Genomic DNA, 20777 nt, shown 5'->3' with positions numbered 1-20777 from the left:
ACTGATCATACATTTCTTTATTAATTACAGGTATTAATTTGAACATCTACAGAACTTTTCAGAGTCATCAACTGTGAATTCAGACAGGTTGTTAACTTAGTGGTGCAGCCTGTAAAGGTGAACTCCATCAGGCATGACTCTTCAGACAGATTGTACCAGAAGGTCAGTCAGTCTTGGTGTTCTCATTGTGTGTTTGGGCAGGTTTTCCCTCAGATAGCCAGACTGACTAATCTCAGGAGAGGTGAGGTGTTTATGTGGGACGCTCTCGTGGGCGGGTGACAAACTGCCACCACAGAGGGGGGAGGTCACCCTCCTTGCGGGCAGGAGGCAGAGCTTCGGTCCTGGGGCCACCAGCTGGAGTTTCGGCTTCCAGCTGAGCAACCTGGAGGCAGACGAAGGCAAAAACTGACTCATACTTTTATCGGGCATCGGTTTTGTTTCTTCCATGTTATTTTCCATGTCATGTGAGACAATTAAATACGTTTACCCTTATTTTTAGAATGTTTCTATAAAAACATTCTAAAAATGATGTTTTATCTAGTTTTAATGTTTAATCTGGTAAACTAGGTTAAAGCAGAATATTTTCTCAAAACAAACGTATCCTACAATGTGAAATAAGCATGTTCCTGAGAATTTTTTTCAATTTTAAGTAGAAGTTATTTGCTAGCTGTTGAAATATTTCAAAGAAACAGACCATAATATAATTGATAAGTTTTCATTATTTTCTATATAAGACTATAAAAGTCTCTTAATACATTACAGCTGTTGCCTGAAACCTAATTAATGTACTCATTATATTAAATTAATTGATACACAAGCATAATTTATAGCAATGTAAAAAAGTGGCATCAACCTTATAAATGAGATGCACGTCTACTTTTTTACAAAAATTTTGTTACTTCATTTTTTAGTATTAAACTTTGATGCCATCTTGTGAATGCATTAATGCCTATTTAGTTAAATGCCAAATTTATGTAGACAGGAAGAAAAAAAATTATTTGAAAAAACACTTTACATCAAAATAAAAGACGCCCATGAGAGGTACACTAAAAGAGTCCCATTTTAAGGGAAAACACACAATTTTCAGACTCAAATACACATCAGAAATAGATTAGGACTGCACTGGTTTTTTTACAAACTTTTTATGTCAATATACACTTCCTAAAAACGACCAAGATAAGTGAAAAAGGAATGTAAGCCCTGCTTACCTCTCTATCCCAGCTCTGCATTCTGAGCTTCTTCCACTGCTCCCTCTTGGAGAAGTAGTCAGGGTACATGGCCTTCTCTGAGGGGTGCCAATGGTCCAGCACCCATTCTGGGACCTACAAACACAAACTACATCTTAAATCATTCACTAATACATCAAATTTGGTCTGCCTATCTTGTAAAGGTATATTTTACCTGCAATAATAGTATTTAAAATGAACCAAGATGCTTCTACAAACTACCTACAGTTCAGCTGCATAATCACAGCATGTCAATAGTTAGCTACAGAAACACAAGGTAAACCTGTAAAAGTATGGTCTCCATTAGTTGGAAGCAGGGTTCTATGTACTTGTTACATAGAACAAGTACATAGAACCATACTGAAGAGTCAGGTAAACGGAAAAACGTTCTAAACGAACAGTCTGGCTAAAGAGCTAGATTTCTACTCTGAAAAAAAAAAAAAAAGAGAGAGAGAGAGACAAAAAGAAAACTCAAGCAACAACTAAACAGCATTATTCACACCACTCCTGGTTTGGTCCCATCTGACCTTATAGCATTCATATCTTTCATAGGAGGTTCCTCCAGGAGAGTCAGGGAAGATGTAAGGCTGGGGATGTTGGTTAGCCCAGAACTCCTCCTCGCCTGCCTTTAGCATCATAGTGGCCTTCACCATGTCCTTTTCATTCTTGTTCTCGTCAAAGCGAGCCCGGAGAATGCAGGCATAGAAACGGTATTTGTCTCTGTGGTACAAAAACACCATGCAAAGCTTCAATGTTTACATTTTACACAAATAATATCAAGTATGACTTGCAAACATAAAGGACCTGGATGACAGCTACAACAAGAAAGTAAAGGTACAGTTTGGCTGGCCTATAAAAACTTCAAAGTAAAACTATAATATCATGACTTAGTACAAATATAAAATAAATCTGATATGTCTTGTAACAACTGTAACTGTAGCATTTAAGCTTTTTAAATGAAATTATAACATTGATTTGCCAAGGACCAACCAAATAAAAAAAATTAAAAAAAAAACATGCATCTTGTCACTTCACCATGTACTTTAAAATAAAGACGTTTTACAGAAACGTCTTTATATGCAAAGTTGAAAATTATTATTTTCTCTAGAAACCTACATAAACCTACGGCGGTTTACAACAACGTTTAATCATTCGGAGCTTCAGATCCCCCTTCTGCATAAATAATAATAGCAGAAGCTAATGGATGCTAGCGAACACCAAGTGAGTTCCTCAAAAGTCCTTTAAAATAGAGATTAAAGCAACCCAGTGATGAAGCTGCAAATACTGGGAGATATTCCTATATATGTGACAGCAATGAAAACAACACAACATCTTGGATGACATGTCAATGACTGACCTGGGGCGCTAACAACAAGTAGCTAACCTAGCGTTCACTGTTAGCTTAGCAAGAAGCAAGAACAACTGCCCTCACCAAAACACTTGAACCATATTATTCTGTTAACTAAATAAATAAAAAACTCCGATCTTACCTAAATACACACCATGATTCGAGGTGCCTTAAAGACTTCTTGTAAAGTCTCATCACTTTCTGCTGGTGAGTAAGAAAAGCAGACGCCATTTTCGCCGTCCGCTGTCACCTTCCCACAGAACAGCGCGTTGGATTCTGGGATTGTGTGCCTTTTCGGCGTCATTATCGTAAATGCCAAAATATTGCGCATACATATGTCTTATATACGTAGTCATCCTTTAATCAAAGGTGTTTGAAGAGTGCATTCGTATGTTGGCAGCTTAAATTAGTCTGTGTCATTTGAATAAGATATTAGAACTTGCTAGCCAAGTGTTTCAGAAAAGTTGGTTATTCCTGCGTACGTTATTACGGTAAAGCGACATTATGGGAATAGTGAGGGCTGCGTGTATAGCTGTTTGCAGAACTATTACAACCATGGCACAATGTAAATTCATTGGTGAGACATTTATGTTTTTGGTTAATAAAAAACGTAGATAAAAGTGATCGACTCATTGTGCTCGCTTGTTTGATGCCAGGTTTAGTGGTGGTTTAACGCAGTTTACCTCTTTGGCTGTACGTAGAGCTGAAGCTTCTGTAACAGAGTTCAAGAATACGAACACTAAAGTTTAAATATTCAGTTCCTACACTAAGCTAATCCAACCAACTATTTCTGTTACTCTTGGTAAAGCGATTATGGTTTAAAGTAAGCAATCGTTGCATATGTCACTGCGTCAGAGCAAATCCATCTACTGCCGTTTTGCATTTCTAGTATCCACATAACTTTGAGTTCACGCAAAATTCCCTTGATTTTTAGATTACCACACCATAAATACGTTGATGAGCCGAATATATCTCACGAAAATGAGTAATATCACAACGCTGAATGCTAAATAATGACTTATTTCCACCCTTTTTATGTCTAGATATTGGTGTGAACCTGACTGATCCCATGTTCAGAGGACTCTACAGGGGGAAGCAAAAACATGACGGTGAGTTATTCTCCACTGTCTGAACCTAATTAGATATACGTGCAGACAATCGATGAGTAGGAAAATAAATTGAACCACCTCACAGCATCTCAACCCAGACTTTGACTAGGTCACTCCAAAACCATAATTCTACTGTGTCATCAAGTTGTTTTTGGCTAATTTTTGAAAATCCTTTAGCCTACTTCATGTTGTTTGACAGGTTCTGTTTAGGTGTTCTTCATCAGTAGCAAAGACTACTTACAATGTGGCATCTATGTTAACAGGGAACCTGAAGTTTATTAACATCAACACTTTTATTCAAGTTTTTGTGTGTTTATAGTAAGTCATGTTGACATCATGACATTCAACCACTGCTGTCACATATGTTTTCCTGCTTTGGTGCAACCCTAATTTAACATGTGAGGTGTCTAGATCAGCTTAAACTTTGTCAATTTTTCTGACAGATGACTTTGATCAGATCATCGGCAGAGCTCTTGGAATTGGTGTTGAAAAGGTATGTTACATATTGACAAGTCTCATGGAGGAGGAAATGAGTGCAGCTCGCACTACATAATGGCAGACATTTTTGTTCTCATGCATTCTGTCCTTTTGGACTTGTGAACCTGTTCCTGTGTTTCAGTTTATGATCACAGGAGGGAACCTTGAAGACAGCAAGGAAGCTGTTAAACTGGCTGAGACCCGAGGTAACAGCAAAAGAGCAGAACATTTTTGGTATAATGTTAGAAAACAGAACCCTGTTCATACATACAGACAAATCCATCACATCTCTCCATAGCCCTCATTCCAGACCAGAACCAGACCAATTTTAGCTCCCCTTTTATTGTAGGTGAATTTTACTGCACAGTTGGTTGCCATCCCACCCGCTGCAGTGAGTTTGAGCAGAATGGAGAATCACAGTACTTCTCTGGGCTGAAGGAGCTGGCAGCGGCTCACAGAGGAAAAGTGGTGGCCATTGGGGAGTGTGGGCTAGGTGAGTCTAAATGATAACTCAGCTAACATTTTCCTTCCCCTGAGATGTTTTCTGTTATTCCAATTGTTTTGTTGTTACTTTCAGATCCAGGGAAGTGGTGATTTATTTTATTTTCTTGTTTCAGATTTTGACAGATTGGAATTTTGCCCAAAAGAGACTCAACTTAAGTAGGTTTTTATGTTATTATTGCAAGATACATTGGGGTTAATTTAACAATTTTAGTATCTGGACAAAACACTGACTTGTCATCTAGTTTCATGTCTATAACTGGGACTTAATTCAGCCATATCTGTCATAATAACTTGAGAAAAATATAAAAATTCTTCAGAATTAGTTGCATTTTATTCTGAAGAAATATTCTGCTAAATTTTTACAAAAGGAAAGTGTGCATCCTTTTTTAACTTCAGATTCTATATAGGTTGTTTTTCATTTGCTTGATGTAAACATATAACCAGCAAGTCAGCACTAGTTGCAAATACATATTTAAAGATATGAATGTTTGGTCCAGTTTCCATAAATAAATCAATGATACTGGTTCTTTGTGCACTGTCATTTGTTTCATTCATTTACTCAAGGTTCTATTTCCAGATACTTTGAGAAGCAGTTTGACTTGGCAGAAGAGACCAAGTTGCCCATGTTCCTCCACTGCAGAAACTCCCATCAGGAATTCATTGGTAGTTTTATGGAGTAGTCAAGCATTTCATGCCAAGTATTGATTTTAATGATGACAATAACTCTCTCCATTTTTTATTTATTTATTTTTTGTTAGATATCATGAAGAGAAATCGAGACAGATGTGTTGGAGGAGTGGTGAGAAAAGATTTGATTGCTGTTTTATATAATCTACTTTTTGGTGTAATTTTTTTTTGTTTGTTTTTGGAAGCAGTCATCATTAATACACTTTTTGTTTAGAATTTTATTGTGCTGTGGAATCACACTTTTATGTCAAAGCCTTCAAAAGAAATGTGTAAAAGGCACATTTTTGTGACAAGTTCTTTTCCAAAACATTTCTGTAAAACTAGAAAATCTGACAGGTACGTAAGCTATGTAGAATGAGATGTTTCATATGTTCTCCTTCAGGTCCACTCATTTGATGGGACAGCAGAGGATGCTGCAGCACTCATTGACCTGGATCTTTATATTGGAATAAATGGATGGTGAGAAGATTTTCTAACAGGATGCTTGTTGTGGCTGCAAAAGTTAAAAACTTGACTCCGTGAATGAAACTCTAAGATTTAGTTTAGGTCAATTCTTATATTTCAACAGATCATATAATATATGATATAAGTAAAGAGAGCAAATTAAGTTGTTTTAAATTATTGGGCATTTGAACCAGTTTCCAAATTTGTAAAAATATAATATTTTCTGTAAATATGTAAAAAAAAAACCTGGTATGTTGGCTGAGTCTTGTAGGAGCATAGTACAAACAACACTGCTGCTTATTATATCCAGTTCTTTAATTAACAATATTACATTTTCTCAGCTCTTTGAAAACAGAGGCTAATATGGAAGCCATGAAGGCTATCCCCACTGAGCGACTCATGATTGAAACTGGTGAGTAAACAATTGTTGTGTATGTATATACAGTACATGTACTGTATATATATAGTTGTTTTCATCTTGTCAGAAGATGACTGAATCATGGATATCTTATCCTTATATCATATGTTGCTATCATATCTAACATTACCACCATACTGAATTTCCAAAATTTGAGAGATGTGTTGTGTACAACAGAAGTCCCAGTTACTTTACTTTTTAATCTTCATAAAATACATAAGTGAAATATTTTGACACATAGAAAATGCACACTTGGATTGCAATCTAGGATATTAAACCTGCATATTAGTATTGCATCTGGATTGTTACTTTGTTTTCCTTTCAGATGCTCCATGGTGTGGTGTGAAGAACACTCATGCTGGCTCCAAATATGTTAAAACAACATTTCCCACAAAGAAGAAATGGGAAGCGGGCCACTGCCTGAAAGACCGAAATGAACCCTGTCATATCATGTGAGTATCTCTATGGATGAGTAACAAAAGTTACCTTGTTTGTGAAACTCATTGGATGAGCTCTATACTTATCAAGTCTTTAAATGTTTGTTTTTTTCAGACAAGTTTTAGAGGTGATGGCAGCTGCAAGGGAAGAGGATCCAGTGGAGTTAGCCAACACAATTTACAGCAACACCATCAAAGTATTTTTCAGCTCTAGCTGATGATAAATACACATAGAGATTTGCATAAATGCATGTATATTTTGTGCCTCAATAAATGTATGGATTAAACATTGCCATTTTCCAAAATGAAATCTTTTGCTATGTTATTATACTGTATATTACTGTTGTACCAACTAAAAACTGGTTCCTTTCTGCATATTGCTGTACAGCAGAGAGGGACAACATTTATTTATTTCTATGTTCTTTTTGTTTTCAACAGTGCATCTTTTTTTATCATACCATTCTCAAATAATGACAAAAAAGTTTGTCTTAACACAGGTAAATTTCATGTTTAGTATAGCTAGATTCTTAATTAAACTTTAAATTCTGCTGGCTTTGGTCTCCCACATACAGATTGTTGGTGGACCTTTCACAAAGCTTTCTATAGGTGCCTGTGTCTTGCTGTTCAAGTTAAGTCCAAATAAAATTTTTCAAGTTTATTTCAATTGTTAGCTTCAAATGTGAGCATACATTCAATATCTTAAAAAAATAGATATAGCTACTACATTTATTTGAAATAATTTATCAGAAATTTTAAATGTTCGTCCTCAAGAACATCTAAAATGTGTACCCTTTTTAAAATTATTTTGTGTAATGTGATAATTTTAAACTGTGGGTGACAGAATAGTTTGGTGAAATATGTTACGTCATCTGCCACACCCACAGACGCTGATATTACGTAGCGTAATGCCTGAATAAGCCAGCAACTTCAGTGTTCTGTCTCATAGTAAAACTGAAGGAAATTCCTGTTTCTCTGACAACTTCGCAGTTTATTCTGGAACTATGCAGCGCAGGATCTGATGGAACACCCTGACATCTAAACGGCTGACGTCTAAAAGAAAACAGGAGCTTAACGTTTAACAGAAACAGAAGAAGCAACAGGAGGTTGAGCTGGGCTAACATGGCGAGCCGCAGCAGGTTGCCAGCTCCCGAATAAATGTAAAGCGAAACGAAACTGGAAAGGAGAGGGGCGCTTGTTTGGAGGACTTTTGCACAGCTTCATATTACATGGATTCTATGAGTTGACCAGGACTAGTTCTCCACCTCCGAAGCCGTATGGCGTCCACTCAAGCCCGGTTAGGCCAGCAGGCCTTAGCGTTGCTAGACGTGGCTCTAAGAGTTCCATGTATTTTTACTATCGACGTCATTTTTAACTCTTACTACGACCAGGGATCGGGATGGGCTGGGGCAACAGGAAAAGTGTTGGTCAGAGTTTTGGGTAAGTATTTTTAAGAGGGTAGAGATCAAGAGCCTCCAGTAAATGTCAACAAGCAACAGCTAGCGCTAACAGCTAAGCTAGCCAACTGAAGCTGCGCTATCTGGTCTGCCACCTGTCAGACCGATTAAAGCCGACTTAACTACCAGCAGGAGCACACATTCAGTCCAGATCTGTTTGGTGAACTGCTTAGCTAGATTGCATACTTTATTATACATTCGGCTCTGTCGTTAACAGCTCTCTGACTTTCTCGGTTACTGCTAATGCAAATAGTATAGCCACAGGTGCAGTGTCGATATTTGACTCACCGTTCTTAATAGCTGTTGGGGGTATTCTGGCAGCTTGACATTGTGCCTGTCCAAAACCTCTGCCTTTACAAATTATGCTGCAACTTTTTAAAAACGTGGTTTACATATTGTTGTTACATTACACAGCTAAGGTTACCGCCAGTACAACATTTGTTGAGTTGTTTCGAATGACACATTTTAATGTAGCTTTTTTTGTATGTTTTTTTTTTCTTGTTTTATAGCCAAGTTTTTTCTATGGATTTAACAGGCAGATTACATAATGCTACCGCGTGGGAGACCTTTGAACGGTTCAGGGCTATGGTACAAACTTCTTGGTGATAGTTAATCTCAAAGCAACATTTTTAATTTAAAGTTGGTATAAAGTGGCCAAAGAAATTGTTTGTGTGTTTAATTTGGTTGTAAGCCGTGAAAAACACGTTTACAGAGCGTTTAGAAAAACTCACACCTTTTTAAGTCACATTACCACAAACCTCATTGTATTTTAATGGGTTTTTAAAGTAACAGAGGAATATAAAGTAGTGCTTAATGGTGATCTGGAAGGTTAATGATGCACACTCCACCTTTTAGAACCACCTATTAGAAGTATACGATTTGGGGGTACTTTCTACCAGCCAGGCACATTAAGAGACAGAAATGTACCTCCTTTTCCTTTGCAAAATTTCTCAAGCTCAGACTGACGGAGGGGATAATGCCTAAAACAATAATCGTGTTTACTATTTCACTTTATTTACCTTAATAACCTCTAGACATAAATCTACAATAGCAACAGAGAACAGAAAATCAGCAATTTTCTATATTTCCTAAAAAATTAATTGTGAAATTAAGATTTTCATCATCATTGCTTACATTGTGTGTGGTATGCTGTTTGTCTCAGGTGTCCTCATCTCCACTGTGGTGCTGCTGCTCTCCCAGAAAGCCTTGTTCAAGTTCTACACTCTCTTTCTTGCTGTCCTCCTTGGCTTGGCAGCAGTCCTCATAAACTACTACGCCACCTCACACATAGACTTCTACAGTGCATACTGCAAAGCAGCACTGGGGTTCAGATTGCTGCCCAGAAATGGGACGACACTCTGGCTCGGAATGGCCGCTGTCCAGCTGATGTTTGGCATTGGATACGTGTTCCTGCTCAATCTCCACTCAGTGTTTGCGGCTCTGGTGGTTTTGGACATCATGATCCCTCTGTGGGGGATGATGATTGAGCTTCCCGCGGACGTCAGGCACATGACGGCGGTCATCTCGGGCCTGGCGCTCGCTCTAAACACAGCTGTCTGCCTAGCCATGAGGCTGAAGTGGTTCTACTACTCGTGTCGGTACGTCTACTTGCTGGTGCGGCACATGTACAGGATTTACGGACTTCAGCTTCTGCTGGAAGACACATGGAAAAGAATCCGGTTTCCCGACGTCCTGCGAATGTTCTGGTTGAGCCGGGTCACCGCCCAGGCACTCATACTGGTCTATGTTGTGCGAGCGGTGAGGAAGGAGAGTGGGGATGCAGCAGGTGGAGCTACAGAGGGGAGCTCTGATGCACAAGTAAGTAGCCTTTTCCTTAGTACCTGAAATATTTTAGTAAAAAATAAAAATAATAATAGTTTCCTAAGCTGTGCAGGTGTTTTAAATTCTTAATTTTTTATTTTTTAATTTCTAAACCTGCTGTGCAGTTTTTGGGGAACTGTCTCATTACCATTTTTTTGGATGTGTTTAGGGTTACCTGTTCAGCTGGGACGTGTTCTGGGATCTGACAAGCAACCTGATCATCTCTGGATGCGATTCCACTCTGACTGTGTTGGGCATGAGTGCTGTCATCTCCTCCATGGCACACTACCTCGGCCTTAGCATCCTAGCTTTCATAGGTATTAGCTTTGTTTGTGTTATAGAAGCATGTGCACAGAATTTTGTAAAATGGTTCTTGGGTTTGAGCTTTATCTTTTTTTGAAATGTCCAGGTTCGACTGAGGAAGAGGATAAGCGCTTAGGCTTTGTGGCTCCTGTTCTGTTCTTTATTCTGGCTCTACAGACTGGCCTCAGCAGCCTGGATCCAGAGGAACGTTTGGTATGTCACACAGGATTCAAGAGTCGTGTATTTTTGCTAAAACAGGATATTTATACTAAGTTTTGCTTTCAAAACTTCTTCTTATCTTATCTTCTTTCTTCTTATATTTTTATAGCACTTTTTGGGATGTGTGGATGAAGATTTCTGTCTCCTAATATTCCTATATGAGTAATCGCAGATTAAAAGTTCAATCTAAAGATTCAATTAAAGGGTTTACATTGCAAACACACTCGTATACATCAGTTTAATTAAAATCTGGGACAAAGGGTGCAGGGTGGAGTAGATGTAAAAGGACAAACAACCTTTTAGAGAGGCTGTTCATCTTGAACTCAACAACTCAGTGGCTGACTCAACCTTTGCTGGATGTCCGTCCCCTTTCCTTTCTGAACCATTTGAGTAAATGCCTGTTATTTCAACAACTTGACAACTCCACTCGAACATCACCATGTCTCATTCATTTTAATATCTTATCAATTGCCTTCTTACTTATAATACATTGTAAATGTTTTCATACCTGTAGAACTTTTTCTCATTTTATCAGGATTAAAAAAAACCTGCATTCCAACCATAATTATGTTTTCAGCTGGTCCTACTGAGCAGTAAAACCAGTCCAAGAAAACAGAAGGAAGTTTTTCTCTCACCCAGGTGTCTGAAGGTTTCAAAACCTAAAGCATTGATGTTATTGAACGAAGGTCACAAAACCTAAAACTGTAGACATTACAAATGGCCTTCAAACTTTTCTTTTCCACTGCAAGATAAAAACCTTTTGGCTGTGTTGAAATGGGATAAAAGCTCATGAGGATGATAGTGGCACTTGAGTTTTTGTCTGAAACGATGTGTTGGTGACAAAATGTCTGCGTCACTTTTCCACCAAGGTCCGCTTGAGCCGAAACATGTGCCTTCTACTGACGGCCATCCTACACTTTATTCACGGCATGACCGACCCCGTCCTGATGTCCCTCAGCGCATCGCACGTCTCTTCCTTTCGCCGCCACTTCCCTGTTCTGCTGGTGTCCGTGGCCCTCTTTGTACTTCCCGTAGCGCTCAGCTTCACCCTCTGGCATCACTATGCCCTCAACACCTGGCTCTTCGCCGTCACAGCCTTCTGTGTTGAGCTCTGTCTCAAGGTGAGTGCCAAAAGGTTTAGTCTTTTAGCATTAGTTATGTTGCTGTTTAAAATGGTTAAACTGCTTCACGTTCTTATCTCTGTTTGCTTCAGGTTGTGGTGTCATTAACGGTCTACGGTCTTTTCATGGTTGACGGATTCTCCAATGTACTTTGGGAGAAGCTGGATGACTATGTCTACTATGTGCGTTCCACCGGCAACATCATCGAGTTCCTGTTCGGTGTCATCATGTTTGGAAACGGCGCCTACACCATGATGTTTGAGAAGGGCAGCAAGATCCGTGCCTGCATGATGTGTCTGCACGCCTACTTCAACATCTACCTTCAGGCCAAGAATGGTTGGAAGACCTTCATCAACCGACGCACCGCCGTGAAGAAGATCAACTCCCTGCCAGAGGTCCGAGGCGACCAGCTGAGGGAGATTGAGGACGTGTGTGCCATCTGTTACCAGGAGTTTGCCAGCTCAGCGCGCCTCACGCCATGTCACCATCACTTCCACGCGCTGTGCTTGAGGAAGTGGCTTTACATCCAGGACACATGCCCCATGTGCCACCAGAGAGTTTACATCGAGGACGATGGCCGAGACAGAGCTGCTTTCTCCAACAACAACGGAGGCTACGCAGCGCCGCAGGACGCCGTTGCAGCAGGCCCGCCGGTTCAAGGAGAAAACCCGCACGGACAGCCGGTAGCCGAGCTGGTGCCAAACGGAGCTGTAGCCGGGGCGCACGCCGCTGGAGGACCAGCGGGGCTCGACGATTTGGTGGAGGACAACGACAGCATAGAGTACGACGAGGACGAGTGGGGGACTCAGAATGGCAGCACACCGATAGAAGAAGAGTATATCAATGACGACACAGACTCTACAGAAGACTGATGAGAGAGGATCTATAGAAAATAATATACCTATATCTTTATTATATTTAAGTTAAAAAGAACACTTAAATTGTTCTCGGAAAATTGTCAGGGATCCCTGTCTCTCTGTTTCTCCTTAGTTTCTTTTGAGTTTTACTCTATAAGGCCTTGTGGAAAGAGTAAAAGCTGCTCTGTCTGTGTGTGTGTGTCGAGTGGAAGTGTGGGCAAGATGTAGACCAAAAACTCATGTTGCTCTTTTTCTAAAATTTCCATTGAAAAGTCATCAGAAATTCATAAAAAATTCAAGTTCTCATTGCCTTGACGCGGTTATACAAAAATCAGTTTTTATTAAGGTTCGTCTTTGAAGACCTACAGGGAAGTGGTGTTATCAGGATGCCTCTGGGATATGTGCCGACATTTAATGTGCTTAGACAGTGACTTAAAATAGTCATGCTCCCTTGTAATTTATAGAAGATGCTGGATAATTTAAATACTTTTTTATTCAATTCTCTGATCTGTTTAGTTTTGGATCCATTCTCCTTTTTGTCATTCTCTCATTTGTCACCTTAGTCCTTTGACAAACCTGCTGTTTTAGTTTTTCTAAAATAATCAGTTTTCAATCATAAGTAAATGATTTGATGAGTTTCTTGTGGTTGGTTTTTGTGAAAGCTGCAGAAACTCATCTCATACCAGCTCTGATCTCCTATCATTCAACAATTTGTAGATTTTGATTGGCTCAGGTTTGTTGTGAACTCAGTGTTTTTGTCCTTTAAGCGAAATCCTTGTGAAATAGGCCAGTGTGAAGGCACTCGCTGGTGGAAAAACCGAGGTTCGTCTGATTAAAGATTAACTTGCTACTGTAGTCCCTGATATACCTCTCATTGCTTACTACTGGTCTCTTCTGTGACCTCACTTACTGTGTACGTTGTCGTACATATGATGAAACCTGTGCACATGTTCTCTGTAATATTAAAGGTTTCAGGTGATTTGTTTCTATTAATATTTACATTTTTCTGCACAAGTTATTAAATTAGGTTAAATGCCTGTTTCAGGTACAGAACGACTTACTTATAGTAAGACTACTGGTTCTAGAAAAAGAAAATCAGTTGCAATTTAAAAAACAAATGATGGTAAAATTGCCAACTGTTGTATACACATTACTTGAAAGGGAAAAAGTATTTTTAAAATATCAGGTGAAATATTTTTCTGCTGGATGGATGTCATTTTCCAGATGGTTATATCAGTCATTAAACATGCAGTCTTGTTTCTTAATAGCATTACTTTTCAATGTATCCCTTGTGCAATATGGCTGATGGGGTGAGCTTCAGCTTCTTGTCTCGAGTTCTACTGCATTGAGTTCTACTCAATAAAATGGGGGCAGCCACAGCTTCTAAAACTACCACTGTTTTATGATTTTTGCAAATATTTTGTCATATACCCTATGATATACATTGCAATTTTGAGCAATATTTCTTACTGTTAAAAAATGTTAACGCCTGGTACATGACTAAGGCAAGTTGACTGAAAAGTCTTTATTTTTTCTGCCTTGAAGCTAGAATATAGTCAACCTGTACCTAGAAATCTTAACATTGAATTTATTGATTTGAAAAATATTTTCAAGCATAAATCTGAGTATTGTGGTAAAGATTTAATAATCTTGAATTCGGTGAGGGTTTATCTACAAGCTCATGATCATAACACATACAGACTGGTAGTTGAGGATGACCTACAAGGAACCTGATCAAGTGTTAGGGAATATGATTGGAAAGCTGTGCTTTTTAATATGCTCGAGCTGTGAAGGATTTTGTTTGTTAGTTTAATCTTAAAGCTTTTTGAAAGGTAAAAGCTGTTAATTTTGCCTTTTGTTTTAAAAAGACTTATGTAAATAAAATTGTCTTTGATATTGCATTTTGAGCACTGTCTTTATTGGAATTTTTTACTGTGGTTTCCCCAATTTTTTTAACATTCCATTCTTAAATAAATACTAACCCACTGTAAAATGTAATGTATAAAGATGTTGATTCAATTAGCCACTATAGGGTGCTGTTCCACCATACAGGTAACGTTTCAGTATTACCATAATTCCTTAATAGACTTGATTTGAACTTCGAAAACATTAACTTTTGCAGATTGTTAACTTTTGGACGAAATTCTTAAGTGACAGAAACAAATAATTAGGTCTTCGTTTTTGATAAAATGAATAAAATGGCTATACATTCAAAGATCTGGCTATGTAAAAATACAATATAAGTACGACAAAAAAATTATCTATCCTTAGAAATAATGTTTAAATTTATTATGAAAATTATGACCGGAAACACTAAGCTTTACTTCTAAACTCTGAATCAACAGCTTCCGGTTTTCCTCCTGACTTGACTCTTCTAGTTCCAGTTCGGTTGCGGTTTGAACTTCATGTGTTAAACTCCTGACCACCCAGTTCTAGGAGATTATGAGGTTTGGGCGACGGACAGCGCGAAAACAGACTATGTCCGTTTTCTTAACGTGTTGCTCGGGATTTACAGATTTTAAAAGTCGTCAATTCATTCTTTAGTTGACGTCGAATGAGGCTAGTAGGACCGACCAACAAGCAACTTTGAGCCCCAGCGCCAGTCGTTGGTGGAGCGGAGAGTCGTCTTCGTACCTTGCAGTTCGAAGAACCCTCAAATAAATTAGGTTTTACATGTTATAATCTGACTTAGTTATGTATACCGGGACAATGCTTAAGGTATGCCTGCGGAAAGCTCTCTGGCCGACTGTACAGAAGTTACCGTCGGGACTGAGGCAGTCTCCAGCAGCGGCGGTTGTGGCGCTGAGACTCCCGGGGACAACGCGACACTCGCCGTGCCGCTGGATGGGAACACATGGGAGGAACGAGCCCAGGGAGCCGCTCAACTCTCCCAAAAGGGCCAAAGAGTTCATTTATCGTCTACACCCGAATGAGAGGACGTGTTTACTGCAGGAGCTTCAGATTTTCGAGTCCAAAGCAATCGCTCAAGGTAAGAAATTAATAGCTCGTATTAAAGGTCCCAGCTCCATGACAAACTGAGATTTGATGGGAGGCCCACGTGAGTGAAGTAAAATGCTTTAGTTTATGTATTGTACACAGCAGGGTGCAAACTTTACCCATTGTTGGTAAACTCTACTCCGTCGGCAGGAAATTTTATTTAACCAATGTGTTTTTTTTTATTTGTGCTAAATTTAAATGCAATTCTATACATAGAGGCTGCAATAAATCAGAAGATCAAGCCCTCAGCTTGCAATGAGTTGACATACTGATGTAAACGTGATAACATCAAGCGGTTGCTGTTGAACTTGCATTAATTTTAGTGGTGAATCTAAACCCTTAAAGCACAAGGGTTTGTTTCACACATAAACAGTAACTAGTCTGTCAATAAACTGCAAAGTTGGCACTGGAGGCCATAAAGCAAAACTTAATTTTGCATTAACACTAGCAGAAAAAGCATTCATATGTGTCTTGATATGAAACAAAGTAAATTGTAAATTGTAATTTTTCTCCATCCCTGCTCCTCAAGATACATTTCCCTGCATGTTTAACTTGGAGGACATTGAACCTTCAGGACCAGGGTTGATGTTGAATTATATCTAGACCTGGAGACATGGATCCAGAGTGTGCCACTCCTACTGTTCCAGTCCGTCAGAAAGGTTGTTCATCCAGTACCAGAAGTCCCAAAATAAAATAAAAAATTATAAATAGTTATTTCTCTTGGTGTTCAGATTAAACTGAGTGAGAATAATTATCATGACATGACAATAATTGACTAAATACATAAATAATAAAACTAAAACACAGCTTTGTTAAGAAAAGTAAAAGCAATAAACGTCAATATCATACTGTTACGTCCAAAATTATTCATACAGCAGGCAGATTTAGGGAGAAAGTAACCATTTAATTTTAAAAAGTTTTCTTTAAAATGAAACCAACTTGTACGTTTTGGTAAGGCCGACATAAGACAAGTAGAAAACCTGTGAGAGGAGCTTAAGATTAGTGTGATGGCAAGGACACCTTACAATCTCAAAGACTTTGATCTTATTATCAAGGGCAAATTGTCAAAATATCCCAGCAGCTATTAGAAGGGTAAGATTGCTGCAGTGCCAATGCATTTTCTTTTATTGACTGTTAGAAATCTCTAAGCAATTTTCAGTGTACTTTTTTAAAAAAAAAAAAAAGTTAAATTTCTTTTTTCAAAATTGATATCTGTGTTTATATGGTTTCATCATTAGAGGTGCACAGAAATGAAAATTTGGTCTGATATCAAACTAATGCCAATATTGAATGTCTAATAACCTTTCAACACTGTAAAAAATGACCACAGTGGTGACGTTGCTTTTCTGCACCAGCTAAACACACCCCAGTCCTGGCCTACATGACTATCACTAAACAAATACCACATGGGCAAACCCCTTAACATCCTGAGACACAAACACCAAGATAAAAATAAACACTCTTATTAATATCAGCCAATAACAGTGTTCTATAAGTTTTACTTATAGAACTGATACCATTATGTTAAAAATGACACTGGTGTTAATGCTGATATATATTGCATCCATATTTATTATTCTGAGAGTAAAGTCGAGTTTATTTGTGTAGCACAATTCAGCAACAAGGCAGTTCTAAGTCTTTTATTCCATAAAGAGATCCTGATTCTTTGAGAAACAAATTTATTTAGAAAAATAAATTGAATTCTGTCAGGGTTATGAATATTTTTGGAGTTACTGTAAATATCACTGTATTTCACCAGGTAGATCTGAACATTTGATTGGTTAACCTGCTCAATAAGACCTCTACTGACAAATCATATTTACTAGCTAAGTCTGATACTCACCTGCTGATTGATTCTGGCCTATAGCAAATAAAGTATTTTATGAGACTAATTTAATTACACATATTTAATAATTGATTTACTTGTTTTCATTTTAATTAGTTTTTGACACATGTAAGTTGACATTTATTGATTTTTTAAAAATTGTGGACCCTTTGGAGTTCCATGCAAGTGAGGGGTGAAAGCTGCAATCTTACACCTTCTTGTCCAAGCACTACAAGTCATTTATGGCCCACTTATGATGCGTCGCCCACCATTACTAAATCTTTGTGAGCTTTACTGCGCTTCTTGGCTGTTCTTCTCTATCCCGGATTTGTGCCAAGCTGTTCTCAGCTTCTTTCTTTTCTGGCTCACAAATTGCCCTACATGGAACAAGCAAAGGATGCTGATTCTCATACCCTCCTGCTTTGGAAGAAGAATATGTTGTTTTCACTACAGTAATCTGTTTACTCAGTCATAAGACCAGCTCTATTTCAAGACTGTGGAAGTAGGTAGAAACATTGACTGTTTTGTGAGGTCATTGCTGGTTTCATTTGCTCTTAAGGCAATTTGTCTCAAGACCAGAGTGACTCATCATAATGTCCAAAACACTAAAACCATCTTCTGAGTCAGTAGTAGAAAAGTTCAGGAAAATCTGCATGTTCTTTGCTTGGAAAAAAGTCATGATTTTTATTTCTATGCGTTGGTCTATGTCGTATGGATTTCAGATTTGTTCCGAGTTGCTGAGACTAGTAAGTTTTACACTTGACAAACCTGCCAGTTATGGAGAATCTGAATTGAACTCACCAGTTTTTTCTCATCTTTAATAACTTTTGTTGAATCATGTGTTTTTCTTCTGCTTGCTGTATGGTATTACCCGACATCTAACGTCTTATTCAAAAGTCATATAATACTGAAACTGTTGCAGATGTGTCGTTTTAACTGAAAGAGATAAAGTCGTACCTCCTGACTGTCTTTATCCTTTTATTTTGCACAAGACAGCTCATTATTACCGTGCACCCCAGCTGCTCATTAAATTGACGAAAATTCAGCTTTTTTTTTTAGGTAATGTTGTCTTTTTCCACCTGGTAATTTATCTACTGCCCAATGAATAACAGAGTTTTCTTTTACACATTGATGAACCAAGGACAGAAGCTTGTATGTTCAAACTGAAAGACAGCTTTGATGTTTCCTCAGAGACTGTTTTAATTACCCAGAGACTCAGTATTATGTTTAGTACTCTTGTTGTTTTCAGGGTTGACTCATAAATGAACCCAACATCAATGCCTTACCTTGCTACTCTCGACCTCACCCATTTATTTAATTTCCTTGGAATCAATAAAGTGTTTTTGAATTAAATTGTTTTAACAGCTTTTTTTTTTTAGTTTTTTTGCGGAGTGTGTTGTATACGAGATTTCATATCAAATCCATTTCTAAATGTGTGATGAAGAATTTAAAAGAATAGATATATTTGGCTGAGAATGTTTTTTAATAAAAGTTTCTCAAAACTGTTATTAAAAAGTTTTGAGAATCTTTTTAATAAAGTCGAGAAACTTTTTAATAAGTTTTCTCCATTTTGAGAAAATGGAAAAAAAAAAGTTTAGATTAGATTAATTTTCCCCGTGTTGAGTCCCTAGAAAGTTAACACAGAAGGTCACAATGTTTTGGCATTTTATGATTTGTAAAGCAGTAAATGTCAAACTGGTAAAAAGAGTCCCTTTAGAGACAGTTTGACCCAAACAATAGCAAATTACTTCTCAGACATCGTACACTTACAGCAGAAATGTGGCACTGCCGATATGTTGTCCATGCCAATGATGCACTACCAATTTGTCAGCACCGCTGACATAAAATGACAGTTTCACCACAAACAATGGTGATCGATGATTGACTAGTTTGTACTGACAAAATGGTCTGTCAAAACTGATTAAAAATGATTCATTCCAAACCAATGCCTCTGCCATTATACTTATTAAAAACCTGCACGTGTAAGCAATATCAGTGTTGTAAAATGCAATATTTGCCAACGTACAGTGGACCCCACCCTATTTGTGGTTAAGTATTCACAGACATTTATATGAAACATAAGTCAAAATTATTTACAAAATATTTCTGTATTTAATTTGGCAGACCATTCCTAAAATATTGGGGAAAAACATGTAGCTTGAGAAGCTGAAATACTTTGGCACAATGTTGTTACTTGACATGCTAATCAGCGTAAATCAGCAAATCTAGGAGTGTCATCTGTTTTTCTTGGTGCTTATTGTAATGTCAATAATACTTACTAAATCAGTAATGGAGATAAGAAAAAACTGTTGATGTTAGCTTCTGTGGTAGTGCGTATTAAGGTTACATTTAGTGTTGAACTTTAAAATAAAAAAAATTTAGACAGACTATTCACAGATTTGAGCTATCTACAGGCAGCTGTGGTTCTAACTCCTACTGGTCATTCACACTTTGCATGTCAATAACATATTTGTTTGATTGGAGTTCAACTGCAGTAGATGCCCATTTCTGACTCTTAAATAGTTCCTAAGATCCTAAAGTTCACATAGCGTTGGAGGCACAGCAGAAACGGAGAGGAGTGATGTAAATGTGGCATTATCAGGACTGATAACATCATACATCTTTACTTCACATCATGCAGTCTTGGCCACAACCCACACGTTTGGTCCCATGATCTTGAATCTTAAATTTGAGTGACTGCAAACATTTTAAGACAAAATTGGCCTGGAAGTGAATGAAATTTCTTTATGCTCAAGTTTATAATAGCGAGCTATCTTCTTGGCTCCGTTTTACTGTGTTATTGTGCAACATCATTAACTATAGCTGTACATCATGCTGCTGCACTGTCCAATGTTCTAATTAGACCGTGTAGCTGTGTAGAGAAAGATGTTGGTGCTGAACGTCTGTGCTAATAAGCAACTTCAACCCCTTTAACTCTAACAACTAATGAGCTAAATGCCACCCAGGAGCAGTGAAGAGGGTGAAAATGTTTACTTCAGAGCCCCAAAACATTTCTGACACAGTACTTACTAAATTACAATAATTCTACATTTTGTAAAACTTTAATGCATTAAATTGGCTTGACTATCTTGGGATCAAGTTGAATGTAACAAAAAGTCTAAAAAAACAAATCACAGCTTCAGAGACATTTTTTAGTACAATTAAAATGCAGCAATCAAAGATGTTTTCATGTTTACTTGGAGCATCATTAAAATTAGACACTGAGTCTGTTGTCAAGTCACATGGTGACAGACCAGCTGTGACTGAGTTGGAGCTGCAGTTAGGAAAAAACATCTGGAGAAAAAAAAATCTCTTGAGAGCCTCTTTTCCTTTCTATCGCAAGTGTAAATTCATATTGTACATTCATGTTTTTGTTGTTTTATAAATCTGAAACTATTTTAGTAAATCAGTGTTTAGTATAATGTAGTTCAGTTTTTACTTGTCAAATTAGCTCTGCTTTTTAGCTATAGTTTTTCAATTACAGTTCAGATTATTTAAAAAGCAGCTGCTAATGCTAGTCAGTAGCAATT

The 20777-nt window shown here is 37.8% G+C and overlaps 4 protein-coding genes across 6 annotated transcripts in view; 3 read left to right on the top strand and 1 right to left on the bottom strand.

The window, feature by feature from the left end:
* Positions 1-2: 2 nt before the first annotated feature.
* ndufb9 (NADH:ubiquinone oxidoreductase subunit B9) lies at positions 3-9321 on the bottom strand. Of its 3 annotated transcripts, none has more exons than XM_023344882.1 (4): positions 9239-9321; positions 1754-1946; positions 1209-1322; positions 3-382 (listed from the first exon to the last, which is right to left on the bottom strand). In XM_023344882.1, exons 1-4 carry the CDS (start codon positions 9274-9276, stop codon positions 251-253), a joined length of 477 nt encoding a protein of 158 aa, XP_023200650.1. In that variant the 5' UTR covers positions 9277-9321; the 3' UTR covers positions 3-250. The 3 variants fall into 3 exon arrangements, with proteins under 3 accessions (XP_023200650.1, XP_005804776.1, XP_005804777.1); XM_005804719.2 differs by lacking the exon at positions 9239-9321 and adding an exon at positions 2717-2867; XM_005804720.2 differs by lacking the exon at positions 9239-9321 and adding an exon at positions 2729-2849.
* Positions 3062-6959, top strand: tatdn1 (TatD DNase domain containing 1). Its single transcript, XM_005804721.3, has 12 exons — positions 3062-3151; positions 3618-3683; positions 4127-4176; positions 4303-4366; positions 4510-4653; positions 4778-4820; positions 5242-5327; positions 5423-5463; positions 5734-5810; positions 6137-6207; positions 6539-6665; positions 6766-6959. The coding sequence occupies exons 1-12, from the start codon at positions 3079-3081 to the stop codon at positions 6866-6868; spliced, it is 945 nt and encodes a 314-aa protein (XP_005804778.2). The 5' UTR covers positions 3062-3078; the 3' UTR covers positions 6869-6959.
* rnf139 (ring finger protein 139) lies at positions 7542-14326 on the top strand. Its single transcript, XM_014470879.2, has 6 exons — positions 7542-8087; positions 9267-9922; positions 10095-10242; positions 10335-10441; positions 11317-11568; positions 11661-14326. The coding sequence occupies exons 1-6, from the start codon at positions 7925-7927 to the stop codon at positions 12438-12440; spliced, it is 2106 nt and encodes a 701-aa protein (XP_014326365.1). The 5' UTR covers positions 7542-7924; the 3' UTR covers positions 12441-14326.
* A 464-nt stretch (positions 14327-14790) lies between these two features.
* Positions 14791-20777, top strand: part of tmem65 (transmembrane protein 65) — a 30729-nt gene continuing 24742 nt past the window's right edge. Inside the window, exon 1 of the mRNA XM_005804736.3 lies at positions 14791-15414. Within this exon, the coding sequence (XP_005804793.2) occupies positions 15120-15414 (295 nt within the window). The 5' untranslated portion in view covers positions 14791-15119. The remainder of the gene's footprint in view (positions 15415-20777) is intronic.

The sequence above is a fragment of the Xiphophorus maculatus genome, chromosome 13 (genome assembly GCF_002775205.1).
Source record: "Xiphophorus maculatus strain JP 163 A chromosome 13, X_maculatus-5.0-male, whole genome shotgun sequence".
Taxonomy (NCBI): domain Eukaryota; kingdom Metazoa; phylum Chordata; class Actinopteri; order Cyprinodontiformes; family Poeciliidae; genus Xiphophorus; species Xiphophorus maculatus.
The sequence above is the reverse complement of the archived record's forward strand: the minus strand, read 5'-3'. Positions and strand labels throughout refer to the sequence as shown.

Excerpts from the sequence above, each read along its gene's own strand:
- ndufb9 (XM_005804719.2), bottom strand. The coding sequence starts at position 2,805 with ATGGCGTCTGCTTTTCTTACTCACCAGCAGAAAGTGATGAGACTTTAC. Across the intron at positions 1,947-2,716 it reads GAATCATGGTGTGTATTTAG|AGACAAATACCGTTTCTATG; the intron begins GTAAGATCGGAG and ends TTTGTACCACAG. Across the intron at positions 383-1,208 it reads TGCAGAGCTGGGATAGAGAG|GTTGCTCAGCTGGAAGCCGA; the intron begins GTAAGCAGGGCT and ends GTCTGCCTCCAG.
- tatdn1 (XM_005804721.3), top strand. The coding sequence starts at position 3,079 with ATGGGAATAGTGAGGGCTGCGTGTATAGCTGTTTGCAGAACTATTACA. Across the intron at positions 3,152-3,617 it reads GGCACAATGTAAATTCATTG|ATATTGGTGTGAACCTGACT; the intron begins GTGAGACATTTA and ends TTTTATGTCTAG. Across the intron at positions 5,328-5,422 it reads CTCCCATCAGGAATTCATTG|ATATCATGAAGAGAAATCGA; the intron begins GTAGTTTTATGG and ends ATTTTTTGTTAG.
- rnf139 (XM_014470879.2), top strand. The coding sequence starts at position 7,925 with ATGGCGTCCACTCAAGCCCGGTTAGGCCAGCAGGCCTTAGCGTTGCTA. Across the intron at positions 10,243-10,334 it reads TAGCATCCTAGCTTTCATAG|GTTCGACTGAGGAAGAGGAT; the intron begins GTATTAGCTTTG and ends TGAAATGTCCAG. Across the intron at positions 11,569-11,660 it reads GTGTTGAGCTCTGTCTCAAG|GTTGTGGTGTCATTAACGGT; the intron begins GTGAGTGCCAAA and ends TGTTTGCTTCAG.